Below are 13,342 nucleotides of genomic sequence, written 5' to 3' on the forward strand. Positions count from 1 at the left end.
TGCATTAAGGTATATTTCAATTCAAAAGCTTATAAATATTTATTTTTATAAGACATAACCTAAACGAAACGAAATTACAAGTCGAGAAAGATCAACAAAACTGCCGAATTTAGAAACGAATATGACTTTTTTTCCTTTTTTCTTGTCACAGTTGAAACAAACAAGGATAAAGCTATTTTCGTAAAACATGCGTGAAACGTGCTAATAAGTGGCCCAATAGATGTGACCTCGCGCCCTTCCATTTTTGAACGATGGGCGGGTTTAACGGATTCCCCTCAAAGAAAATCGTAGGGGAATACAAAAATTCAGAACGGGCAAGGCGCCACCTAGAAGACGGGCTTGTACTAAGCCCTCATTGTACATCTATTTATACATAATCAAGGGTTTTACGCACCAATTTTGCTAGTGGGGACATAACAGGGGCTATTTGGGCTATAATGATTTTTTTAAAGGTACATAATTATAATTTTGGAAGATGTTCGGTTTTAAAATTTAAGCACTAGTTGATTAAAGAAAGTGTACCATTAATATTGCAAATTATATTTTATAAATGGTAATTTTCTGTCTTTAGGTATCGATAATTATTTTTGTGTTTCCTACGAGGCTATAATATTTTAATCAGATATTTCGGTATCTTATTTTTTCCAATTGTCTATAACATGTCTTTTTTGATTTCAGCAAAATCTTCTCTATAATCGATATCAGTGTTTATCAAAATATCATGTCTTATTTATTACCGTTAACAAAGATGAACCTTTCTTTGTTTATTCTTCTTTTATTTGTAGCCGTTTTGGTGTTCTCTTGGAAATATATAAATACCAATTAAACTTTTAGTTATGTAACTGAGGGCGCAATTTTTAAATTCATTGCTGCCAACCATGAACATATTCAGCGCCAGGCTGACTAACTGGAATTTAAATTTCCCGCTGGGGATTCTCGTGGTAGATCTGTGCTAATATAGTACCGTAAGATCGAGAAAAAACGGCGTCAGCGATGGCTATGAAATGAAGATCGCTGTCATTTTATATGTAAAATTATATGGGGAATGTCATCGATGTGCATTTCCAAGCCAACTGGACGCCGTTTTTATTCGATCATACGGTAGATAATAGTGCTAAAAAATGTCAAGTTCCCACATTTATTTGTTTATTTCCTGATATTTTCATTCGTTTTGACACTTTAGTTTTGTATTACAAGTTTTTGTTTAAAATGAATTGTTTGTGATAATTTAAGCTTAATAATTTTTAGTAGCAGACCTTGCAGTCGAACATTATACGAGGTGTACAAGATAGCTTAATAGACGTAAAAAACTCATCGCAACTTTATTAGAATATTTTGAACGGGAAAGCGGTAGTAATGGCCCTTTATGTCCCTTAAGTTCTATCAAAATGATGAGCTTTGTTGATCTAAATAGTAACTGTTTATAATTTATAATTAATTTAAGTTTATTTCCAAAAATATTTTGATTAAAAGAAAATATGTAAAAGTAAGCAACGCTGTACCGGTCAAGCTTAATCACGTGACTAAAAGTTTATTTCATATGAACTATATATACCAATTGCTACCCAGCAAGTATGCCTATTATCGCACGTGTAAACTCGCCGGCAAAAAAAACCGGCCACTAAAAACTAGACCCAATTTCAAAGTTGAATTTCTCGCGAACCAGTCATTAGATTTTGATGATTTTTCTTTTAAATTGTAAATTAATTCCTTTTTAACGTTTGCTTCGTCTGAAATTTTTATTCCGAATTTATTTTGAACATATACAGGGCACAACAATAAGACGAAGTTTTTTGCCCGAACTTTGTAACATCCTATAGGGTGCAGCAGCGGTAGTAGGTATTACTAATTTAAATCACATTGTAGCTTCAACTTTTATGAACATTTTGTTTTTTTAATCACCACATCATCTCTTTTTGTATTGGAGATATGCTGTTTTAAAACGAACGTCTCGGAAAAATTCAGAATTTATCTCGGAAAAGGCAGAAAGTTTTATCTATAAATAACATATGTAAATAATCAAGGCGACATAGGCGAAAACGGATTTATGTATGTATGTGTAGTATTTGCAATATGAAAAAAACGGTTGTCAAATTAAAAAATGCCATTATCTGTAACGAATGTTGCTCGTATTGTGGCTTTAATTGGGGATGGCCGAAGTCAACGTTATGTCTCCGATACCCTGCGTATATTTCGAACAACAGTCCAGGCTGCCTGGAATCGGTATATGGAAACGGGAAATTTCACCAGGCGAGTGGACACACAGATATTAGTCCCTTAAAATGTCTTTACTTTTTTTTAATTTCCATGTTTTAGTTAGTTTACATCTACGTTCTGATGTTTTCATGTGATTTGATTTAGCAATAGCTACTACAGCTGCTGCACTCTATAGAGTGTTACAAAGTTTAGGCAAAAAACTTTGTTTTATTGTTGTGTCCTGTATATGCTTAAAATAAATTCGGAATAAAAATTGCTGACGTAGCATCCGTTTAGAAGAAATTAATTTACAATTTAAAAAAAAAATCATCAAAATCTAATGAGTGGTTCGCGAGAAATCCAACTTTGAAATTGGGACTAGTTTTTAGTGGCCGTTTTTTTTTGCCGGTGAGTGTATATAATCTTCTCTCTATATCTATTACTGACATAACTCTCCCAACATGTCATAAAACTGCCTTCGTATATCTTGTTTACTATACTTATTATCTTTGTATCAAAACGTAAATCGTATTGCATACAATGTCATGTGCATTTTTGAGTACAAACACCGATTTCAAGGAAATAGCCCGAATAACAAAAACAACGATTTTTATTGCAAACTCAACTACCATGTCATGAACATAATGTAACGATGACATCTCACATTGTTTGCAAATTTTACCAGATATATTCGAACAAAAAATCGTGTCCAATGAATGCCTCATCACTTTTATCAACATTCATCTAAATCAAATAGGAAGTTCGGTTACAATTACCTTGAATTACCTTGCACGTTAACTTAATTAGTATTCGGTTTGTTTCGCATTTTTTTCAAACTTAATTAAAATATTAACATTCGCTAACGACAAAGATTTAACTCATATGTAAATTTGTTAAGTGCTCATTAGCATTGCAGCGGATATCTTTATTCCACTTTCTGACTTTTACTTTATAACTTTTTTGGTACATACTATATTTTTATTCAACGTTCTATTATAAATTTTTAAATAGTTCTTCTCTACCCGGTCGTACATCGTCGCGCGTTGATGGAAACATGCAAGTTTTAAACTCTCCTGGTTCGCTTATTAATTTTATAACAAAGTCGTAAATAGTTTTAAAGCCAGTAAAGTTAGTAATAAAGGTCTACGTATGCTGTATACAAGTACACATGCCAAATTTCAACAATTTTGGACAAGCCGATTTTAAGTAGTAATTTAAGAAAAACTGCATCTATTTTAAAATTAAAACTGAACAGGTTACATGCAAATGAACAGGAACTATGCAAAACCAGGCAAATTCCAATATACCTTAAGTTGTCATCCTATAATTTTGTCAATGTCAAACTGTATTTTCTAAACTGTTGCCTCAGTTAAACTACTTTTAAATTACAAAAAGGCATTTCGTACTTATATAAATTATTATTATTATATATAAATTATTAAATTATATTTATAAACTATAAGGTAGTAGTGTAGAGAGCACAACAAATTACACTTGACAATGATAGAAACATAGGTTGACAACTTAAGGTATCGGGTGGGTCAAATTCGACGCTTTTAAAGGAAAACACCCTTTTCTATAGGAGGTAAATGAAAACTAATATCAGTGTCTGGAGCTCAATTTTGATCAAAAACATGATGGTGAAAACCGCACATCGATATCTGTTACCGTTTCGGAGTTACGGGGTGTTTTTCAAAAATGTGAATCTTTAACAAATCGCTGTAACTTTTCTGCTGTAAAAATTGTTCTATTTTTATGAAAATATTTCCTTAGAATTTTACAGAGAACTTTTTAACATAGAACCTTTTTACATAGAATTTAATGGTTTAAGTATAATTTTTTTTAAATTAATAATTTAAGAGTTATCAACAGAAACATTGATTTTTTATTTGGAATGCCCTGTTTAAATGAAAATAACTTAAAATTACCTTTCCAAAAATATAGCACACTTGATATTTTGTTATAATCCCCTTCAAAATACGGAATTTTTAAAAGTTCGCCACTTTTAACTAGTAGGCTTTGGACCCCTGATTGATGATCTGCCCCTAATGGAATCCGAAAACATATTTTTTCCATCAAGACGAGGCACCTCCTCAGAAAGCTGAAGTTATCAGTTAACTTTTGCAGCCAATTTAGAGAATAATAAAATTGATTAGCTAACCAAGATCCCAGCCATTGGCCGTCGAGGCCGCCGGACTTAGTGCCTGTGGATTTTTATCTTTGCGAAAGAAAAAAGATTCTTATTTTTAAATTTTCCATTATAATCTAGACAAGAATTAAAATCACTTAGCGGTTATGTGAGGGTATCTTTCACCCCTATTGAGTTAATGAATTCTGCAAGAATTGTGCAAAAACGGTTCTGTCCATAACAGAAGACGGTCGACATGTCGAACACCTGTAGCAAAATCTCATGTCTTGGTTTGCTATTATTTTTTTTGTTATTAGACATAGTTTAAATGTGTTGATGTTGTTAAATATAGTTTAAATTGTTATAAAGTTCTAAATCGCTCATTGCAAATATAATTTTCGTTTTAATTGCCGCTCACAGCTACAATTTTCCCAATTTTCTTGCATCACAGCCGGCGCGGTTGAAAGCCTACTTATTCAAAGTGGGCGAATTTTGAATAAGTCCTAACTCTATATCTCCAAGAGGAATCGAGCAAAATATCAAGTATGCTATGTTTTTGGAAATGTAATTTAAAATTATTTTCAATGAATTAAAAATATACAGGGTGTCCCATATATAAAATCAATTTTTTTGTTGATAATTCTTAAATAATTACTTTAAAAAAAATTATACTTAAACCATTAAATTCTACTTAAAAAGGTGCTTTGAAAATGTTTGCATAGAAATACAAAATTTTCCATAGCAATAAAGTTACAGCGATTTTTTAAAAATGTACATTTTTGAAAAACACCCCGTAACTCCGAAACGGTAACAGATATCGATGTGCGGTTTTCACCATCATGTTTTTGATACAAATTGAGCTCCAGATACCTACATTAGTTTTCGCCTATCTCCTATAGAAAAAGGCGTTTCCCTTTAAAAACGTCCAATTTGACCCACCCTGTACATATTATTGTACGTTGACATTTGCCTTGTTTTACATTGTTCCTTTGTTCGGTTTTAAACTAAATAGATCCAATTTTTCTTAAATTACTTAAAATCGGCGAAGTTTTTTTAACACAAAATCTACATAATATATCTTAATAAACTATCTAGCGATTCCCTAAAATTTCACTGCGTTAATTACTAAATATAACATTTTGTTACTGTCCTTAACCAAAATAGAAAAAAAAACTATCTTTTTCATCAAAAATCATGCTATTTTTTAAATTTAGTACATCCTAAAGTAAACAGTTATTAATCATTATTACAGCATCTGTCGCTCTAGTCAAAGCATCCAATTTTAAACCTATCATCTCATTAATTAAAATAAAATAGCCAATGTGTCGGTCACAAGGATGCAAATAAAAGTATAAATTTGCAATATAATTGAAATAAAAGTTGATGTGACACAATAGTAATGGTAATTCTAAGTGTATTAGTGAAATAGCATTGCTATGATTATATGAAAATCCTTCGTATGGGATTTTTTAGTTATTTAAAAATATCAAAGTTTACTTTTGCTTTTTTATATAAGTCTCTGTGTGCAATATTGTTTTTAACATAGAAAAAGTTACTTTTTATAGTACATTATAAAATAACGTAGAACTATTTATTAACAAATTTTATGCTCTTTTACTTCTTTTCATTGTAGTTTCTGTGACCTGTATAACTGGTACCGCGCCTCTTAGAAACTTTCGGTACTGACTTTTTGTTCAATGGTAGTGCAGTTCATCAATCAGAAAGCAAGGGATGGTTTTTCAAAGTAAAATGGATAAAAAATTGAGATTTTTAATGAAAATATTATCACATTATTAAGTACCCAGTCATGAAGTCAGAAAATTAACATGAACACAAGTAAAGAAAAATATATAGCTAACTTAAATTTCACATAAAACCACATCAACCAACCTCGAAACCAACTTAACTAAATTTGAAAAAAACACATTTTCAATTAAAGATGCAAATGCCTATGAAAACATAACACAAAAAAATGTATAGCTAATACATTTAGCAATATTATACTAAATAATAAAATAACATATGTATTTATACAAAAAAACAAAAAAAAAATAAAATTAATTATTTGTTTAAACTTCAGTAATTGCTAAGAATCTTCAAAATAACTTCAGAAGTCAGAACAGTAAGAGATAGCTTCACTATATACTTATTTAGAAGAATTTGATTTCGACCGCTAGACCCGAGTCCCGAAAGTACCGAAAGAACCGGGAATTAATAATTTCGAGTCCCGGTTCTTTGATGTCTCAAAAGTACCGGAATACCCGGTACTTTTGGTACCGGGACTTCCCGGTTCTGAAGAGATACAGGATCGGTTAAATGGAGGCAAAGTTGCGCAATTTGATGCTCAATAAAATGCCGTATTGCATTTTTTTGGCATAAAATATTCTGGTGATGGAATTTTCTGTACGAAACGTCACACAGTGGGGTATTTGACACAGATAGTTGATCGAAATTTTTTTATGTAGACCTTATATAAATTATTGCTAATTTCAATTAAAGAGGAAATAATATGAACAAAATAAAGGATAATTCGTTGATTCTAAAAAAAGAAAGAAAAATCACTGTTCCAGTGTTTCAACGGACAATGCCACTAATACCAGTAGTAATATCGCAACTAATACTACTAATGCTACGACTGATCCGCGAGCAATGCCCATACCACTAAAGTCGCTACTAATGCCAAATTGTGTTATACTGCTAATGACACTAATGCGATCGCTTTGTACACAACAATTCCATCCCGGTTTACACCTTTTTTAGTATATCACTGATTGGCAAATTAGAGGAATCCAAAAATGTTTTTCTCATTTTATCAGCAAAGTCGCAAAAAGTCGCAGTATTTTATTTTACTGTATGAAAGCCCAATGTTTACTAAGTAAAACGTATATAGACAATGTGCTGAATTCTTCGAAATGCGCAACTAAATCTCTAAGTATAATAAAAATGTCACAAATTTAATCAAATTTTCTGAACGTCCAACTTTTAGTTGCAAAAAAAATCGTTAGTATAGAGAATATCAAAATTAATAATACGTTTTTGTAGAATACATACCTGCAGCTTGCTGAGCCATTTTCATTCAAAACAATAATATAAACGTAAAAAGAGCACAAGAACAAAAACAATTTATAATTTTAGACATAAAATTTAGCCATTTTCCTCTTATCTGTGAAAAGTAACAACTTTGACATTTCGTTGAAACAAGTAGATCTCGATAAAAGAAACATATTTTCTCTTTATCGTTTTTCAAATAAGTCCAAAATAACGGAGTTATTTTACTTTGAAAATTTCAAAAAAAAAATGATTTTTTGCTAAAATTTTGAGAACCACTGGATCTTTTCTGGATTTTCTTTCTTGTAAATTTAATCTAACACCTATGTTGCCATATTATCAAGAAATTATGTTTTTTGACTAAAAACTAAAAAAAATTCCAAAAAAAATTTCCAAAAATTTCGAATTTAATTTTTTTTTTCGCGGAAAAAACCTCTTAGGCGTGTTTCTGGTGTTGAACTATTCTACCAGTTAAAATATTTGCACTTATTTTTAGGACACCCTGTATAGTGTTTTAAGAGTGATGAAAGGATTTAATTAAATTGAAAAAAAAAATCAGGTCCGTATTTAAAAAAATTAAGTTGATGATGGTCGCCAGAAGCCAAAACGTTAGAGTCAATATTTAATCACACAGAGTTATAAAGCAGAAAAAGTGGCCATGAAAATGTGTTTTTCATTTTAAGTTATCTTAACAAATAAAGCCAGGAAAGAAAAGAAAACAAAATTGAAAATTCCTTTTTTTTTCGAATATATTCGGAAGTATTCGGAATTTTTCAAAATGCAATAAGGCATTTTATTGAGCATCAAATTGCGCAACTTTATCTCCATTTAACCGATCCTGTATCTCTTACGGTTTCCGAAATCCCAATGATGAGCATCGAATTCGAGCCACTCTCTACATATGACGCTGATACTGATATCAGCCTCATATGCGACTTTATTCTATGGTTTATTATGGTTAATCCTCTTCTTTCTTGTTTTTGTGTTTTGTAATGTTTCTATTATTTATGTTAATTTATTTTGTTATTTTGCACATGCTACTTTGCAATGTACTGTAAGAGTGCGGACACAAAGAAAGCAGGTTGCCTGCTTGCTGGTTTGCTGGTAACAAACGTTTATAAGCGTGTGTTACAAGCGTGTATGGTGTAGGTAAGTAACTTACACCACAAATGTACGTCACACATTTATTTGCAAAACAAACTAATATAACTTTCAACCTCGGCAAAAAGGATGAGAGCGTGTTCTTAAAATAATTAACTAACTTACTCCACGTGTACTTCGCCAAAGTAAAAACGTCCAAACAAATTTCTTTGTAGTAATTACGTTTGTTTATCAAAATAAATTTGAATTTGTTTAAACAAAGATCAGTTTGCTACCTTTGGTTATCGTTCCTAAAGGATTTACAACAATCTTTTCAAAACATTAGATAGTATAATAATACTATAAAGAAATATAAAATAAACCAGCAGTTCTAACAGTTATAACGGTACTTTTTTTATTTTACGGTATAATCTCTTACAGTACTTTGAACTTAAAACTTTATTAAATATATAAATAAAAACTAAAAAAAAGTGATACAAAGCTTGTTGAAAAATAGAGTAATTTTTGACCTGTCCGCTAAAGGTATTCGGTATTAAATACAATTTTTTTGTGCATTACTGTATATTCGTCCATTGTGTATACAGGGTGACGTACCGAGAGCTAGTCTGGCTACTATATCCAATAATACGTTCTCTGTGTCAGATATTTTCATACACATATAAATATTTATTAAAAAAATACTCAAGCGATTGATTTGAATTTCCTTCCAGATATAAATCAGTTCAGGTTTTGATAAAGTGGGTCAAGCATAGAAAATGCAAGGTTGTGAAGGTTGTATCGAAATTTAATGTGAACTTCAAAATACAAACACAGGGTCAATGTCACGACAGCTCAAATTCCTATTGATATTTCATAACCTTCTATTATTCGTAGCCTTGTCGTAGTTCTGATGAGGTTCCTCGTGTGCGAAACTAAAATCTTCGCTAACTACTTTGTAACAATATTCTGAAATCGAAATATAGAAGAAAATCTGTCGTCGGTGAAGTTGGAAAATATTTATACTAAAATTTATATAGGGGTGGGAGTAGTTTTCAGCCTTTCCGTATTTCTTCTTGGTTTTTGTAAAAGTCAAATATTAAAGCACTTAGCGAAACATAGACACACAAAATCTCATTCAAATCGAAAAACGGTTCTTAAAATATCAAAAAAAAAACGTGTTTATTTTTTAAAGTTTGATGCCCTCTATTTTAATTACGAAAATACGTAGTAGTTCTATATCTTCGAAATATTGGGACACCCTGTATATAACCGATAAAAATAAATATTCTACCTATATTAGTTTGTTCCCCCAAAATTCATTTATACATATCGTTGGCTTTATGACGAAAAGGCGTATCTCGATTTTTGGCGATTTTGAGATATCAACGTCATGACATGCCCAATGGGTCATATTTTAACATAGCGAATTTGCGCATCTCAATATTGTACCTTTTTCATTTTATATTCGTTTAAAAATTTGCCCCATCTCAAATACTACAATTCTTCGTTATGACGAAGAGACGTATGTTGAGATAGGGCTCTTTATTATATCAATTGTTATACTACAAGAAAGATGGAATTTGAAATAGGTCCTTTTGTTTTAAGTTATGAAAATGCATGCTAGAGAAAATCACACCATTCTACCTAATTATTTTCTGATGGTTGCTTGGGACAAAATAAAACTTCTATCATGGCAGCAGCTCTCTTTTACAGTGTGATTTTGAGTCTGTTTTTTTTGCCAAAAACCATTGTTAGAATCAGCTAGACTCTGCACATAGCTGTATCGGGTATGCAAAAGATTGTCCGAGAATAAATGGCCGAAGAAAAATTGATCGAACAACAACGAAACGAAAATTGCCCTATTGGAAAAATTCCCGAAATTATAATTTCCCTAAGAACATTTTAGCGAACCAAAAACTTGCCCGAAAAATACAATAATTTTTATCGCATTATCATTGTCAGGCCATTGGCATTGTCATCTCTTGTAGTATAATTTATAAAATATGTGGGAAATATTAAATATAATACATTAATTTAATATAATGTTAAACCTGATTTAACATTATGTTATGTAACTATTCTGTATGTTAACATTAGGTTTCTTATAAACAAATATATAGATGGCCCTGGTAGTTCAATTTATAAATTTCGCTTTTTTGCAATAATGGAATTCGGGTGATCGCCATTTTATTTATACCGCTACAAGTGTTAACAGCATTTGGTTTTCGACTTATTACCAAATATATTATATTCTTATTATTTTGGGGTATAAACCTGGTGTAAGAAATTGATTTACAACCCTTAACTCGGTTCCCTAATAATTATAATTTATTTTAGAACTTTGTAGAACTTTTACTAAACCACACTTACAACTATCAGCGTGGAAAATAAAAAAGATAATATTTCCTGCAGTTGTTGTTTTATTGACCAGTCTTCAGAACCTTACGTTACACCCTGTCAATTTTTGGAAAATTTTTATTTATTGTGCCTATCATCATCCTGCATAAACACGTAGAATGGAAGTCGAATTTGTTATCATTGAACAGGGAAAACAGAAACTGTTAGTCCACAGTTATTTGTATCAAAAAGACACGAATGAAGAAACATGTTTTGTTTTTGTTTAGTTTGGTTTTTATTAAATGGACCGTGAGTTTAAATGCCTTGTATTAATGCTCTCAATTAACTGAATAATTACTAAAAATATATTAGTTAAAAAAATGTATTTTTGTATAAAAATCAATATTATTAAAATGAGCTAGATAACTGTATTTTAATTGATTATTGTCTTTGCTTCTGGAATGAAAATTGTCTTTGTTTTCAGTTGATCTAATCCAACGCGAATAAAAGTATTTAAAAATATTTGTTTCTGATTTTTTGATGATTTTCAAATTTTTTCTGTATATATGTATTGTATTTTCTTGTATGTATTCCATAATGTGAATATTGTATTATTTTTCCTTATTAAGAACACTTTACCATCATTTTTCATTTTATTTTACATGGCCGTACTATTCGTTCGGAAATAAATTTATTATTATTATAACAAAAAGACCTATCTCTATTAAACAACTAAAAAGAAATTATTTATTAGAATTTACGCACAATTTATCTTCAGAACGATTCCTGAATGTCTCCGTTTAAGTGTTAATACAAAAACACTATTAAAAAATTAAAGACTTTACATTTATTGGCCAAATAAAGTAAGTGATTTTCTTTAAATTGCTCTCCTGAAAAGTAGCAAAAATCGAGATACGCCTTTTCGTCATAAAGCCGACGATATAATAGGTAGATGGTAAACGCTTTGATAGCAGGATAGATCATTTTATCACAAATAATCAAAAGAAATGGTTGAAATTATACTAAAACACAAAACTTTTCACTCTCAGAAATTTTCTAATAAGCTTGTAGATTTGGTTTGGTACTTAAGTAATATCTTGGGATTTCTAGACTCTTTATTTACCTTGCAAATAGATTAACCTATTAAAAGCAAGAGAGGACAAGCCAATTACAGATTCATGTTTAAATAACTCTTAGAAAAGAGTTATTTAGAAAAACAAACAAAAATAAAATTAGTAAAATTACATTTAAAGTAAAATAAATTTTCATAAAAAAATCATCTGCTGATGATGCTAACATGGTTAGCGAGACGCGCGTCCAGTGTAAAAGTAAAATTGTTTTGGTGTATTGTGGTGATTTAGTCTTTTACTTTGCTGTGGAACACCAAAGGTTCCAACCCACAACTGTAATACATTTAAAGTAATAAAATCAGCAATACGACATAAAAATATGATTGAGAAAATGACAATCGATGTGTGATATTCGTGATCTTGAATTATTTATGTCTCATGGATTGGATAATTAAACAAATTTTACAGAGAATAGAGATGTGACCTTGTCAAAATGTTGTATAGATATATCAAAGAAGAGAAACTATTAGATGACGCAAGTGGTACTGCGAAAAAAGCCGATGAACTGACAAGGCAACGATCATCAGACTCATATCCAGAGCTAAAACTGGGAATATCTAAATAAATAACCCGTAGTAACGCTGAACGAAGAAAACCACTGTCCACTGGAGAAACAGAAATAGAAGCACAGGCATAGCAAGGCCTTCATTCAAAACCTCATTCTAAAACCACAAAGGAAAGTGTGGATTACTAACAGGTCTCTTGACAAGATATATGGAAGTAAAATGCTATCTGATCAAGCTCAACCTGTATCAAGAAAGTCTCTGCTACATATTCTGCGATAAAGATCCTCAAACAGCAAAGCACATAATATGTCAGTGAGAGGGTCGAGATCGCAAGCGACACTTTCTATTTGGTGAAGCAAGGCTAGAACGGAAGGAACTATGCTCCCATCCTAGTAAGGACCTGCACACGCTGGTGCAGAGCACTGATGGGTACAGACACATAGAGGGGATAAACACGATAGGCCTTACAGGACGCAGTGTTTGCAGCATTGTAAGGGCCCACTAATACTGAACAAAAAAATTTACTGCGATAAAATATAATTTGATTGACAGTTTATATGAGAGGTGGAATTAATCAGTTTTACCACAATAATATATTACAAAACAGCAAAAGTTATTTAATAATTTACCTGCTCCATACGTGTGTAGGGAGGTCTTTGGATCCACTCCCTATGGACAGGCGGAATCTGTTTAAGGAACCAAGTAAGCTATTATCGGATCTTCTCCTATCAAGTTTAGCAGGTGCACAAATTTGATTGGCTGGCAGTACTAATGTAGGTGCTGAACGATTAGCTGTAAATAAATTAAATTTCCCATCAATTTCTATTGTACATAATATGTACTTTGCAGTATAAAGCTTCATTTAGAACCTCCAAATTAGTGGTTTCAATTACCGTCAAAATTAGTGGTAGACATTT

At 31.2% G+C, this 13,342-nt stretch overlaps 1 protein-coding gene across 3 annotated transcripts in view; it reads right to left on the reverse strand.

Annotated features, from left to right (window-relative positions):
• Positions 1–13,342, reverse strand: part of LOC115879151 (G protein-activated inward rectifier potassium channel 3-like) — a 104,576-nt gene that overhangs the window by 43,623 nt on the left and 47,611 nt on the right. For all 3 annotated transcript variants that reach the window (XM_030895827.1, XM_030895828.1, XM_030895826.1), the window contains exon 3: positions 13,055–13,217. In XM_030895827.1, coding sequence (XP_030751687.1) covers positions 13,055–13,217 — 163 coding nt within the window. The remainder of the gene's footprint in view (positions 1–13,054; positions 13,218–13,342) is intronic.

Source organism: Sitophilus oryzae, unplaced genomic scaffold (assembly GCF_002938485.1).
Source record: "Sitophilus oryzae breed Bouriz unplaced genomic scaffold, Soryzae_2.0 scaffold_1576_pilon_pilon, whole genome shotgun sequence".
NCBI classification, from domain to species: Eukaryota; Metazoa; Arthropoda; class Insecta; order Coleoptera; family Curculionidae; genus Sitophilus; species Sitophilus oryzae.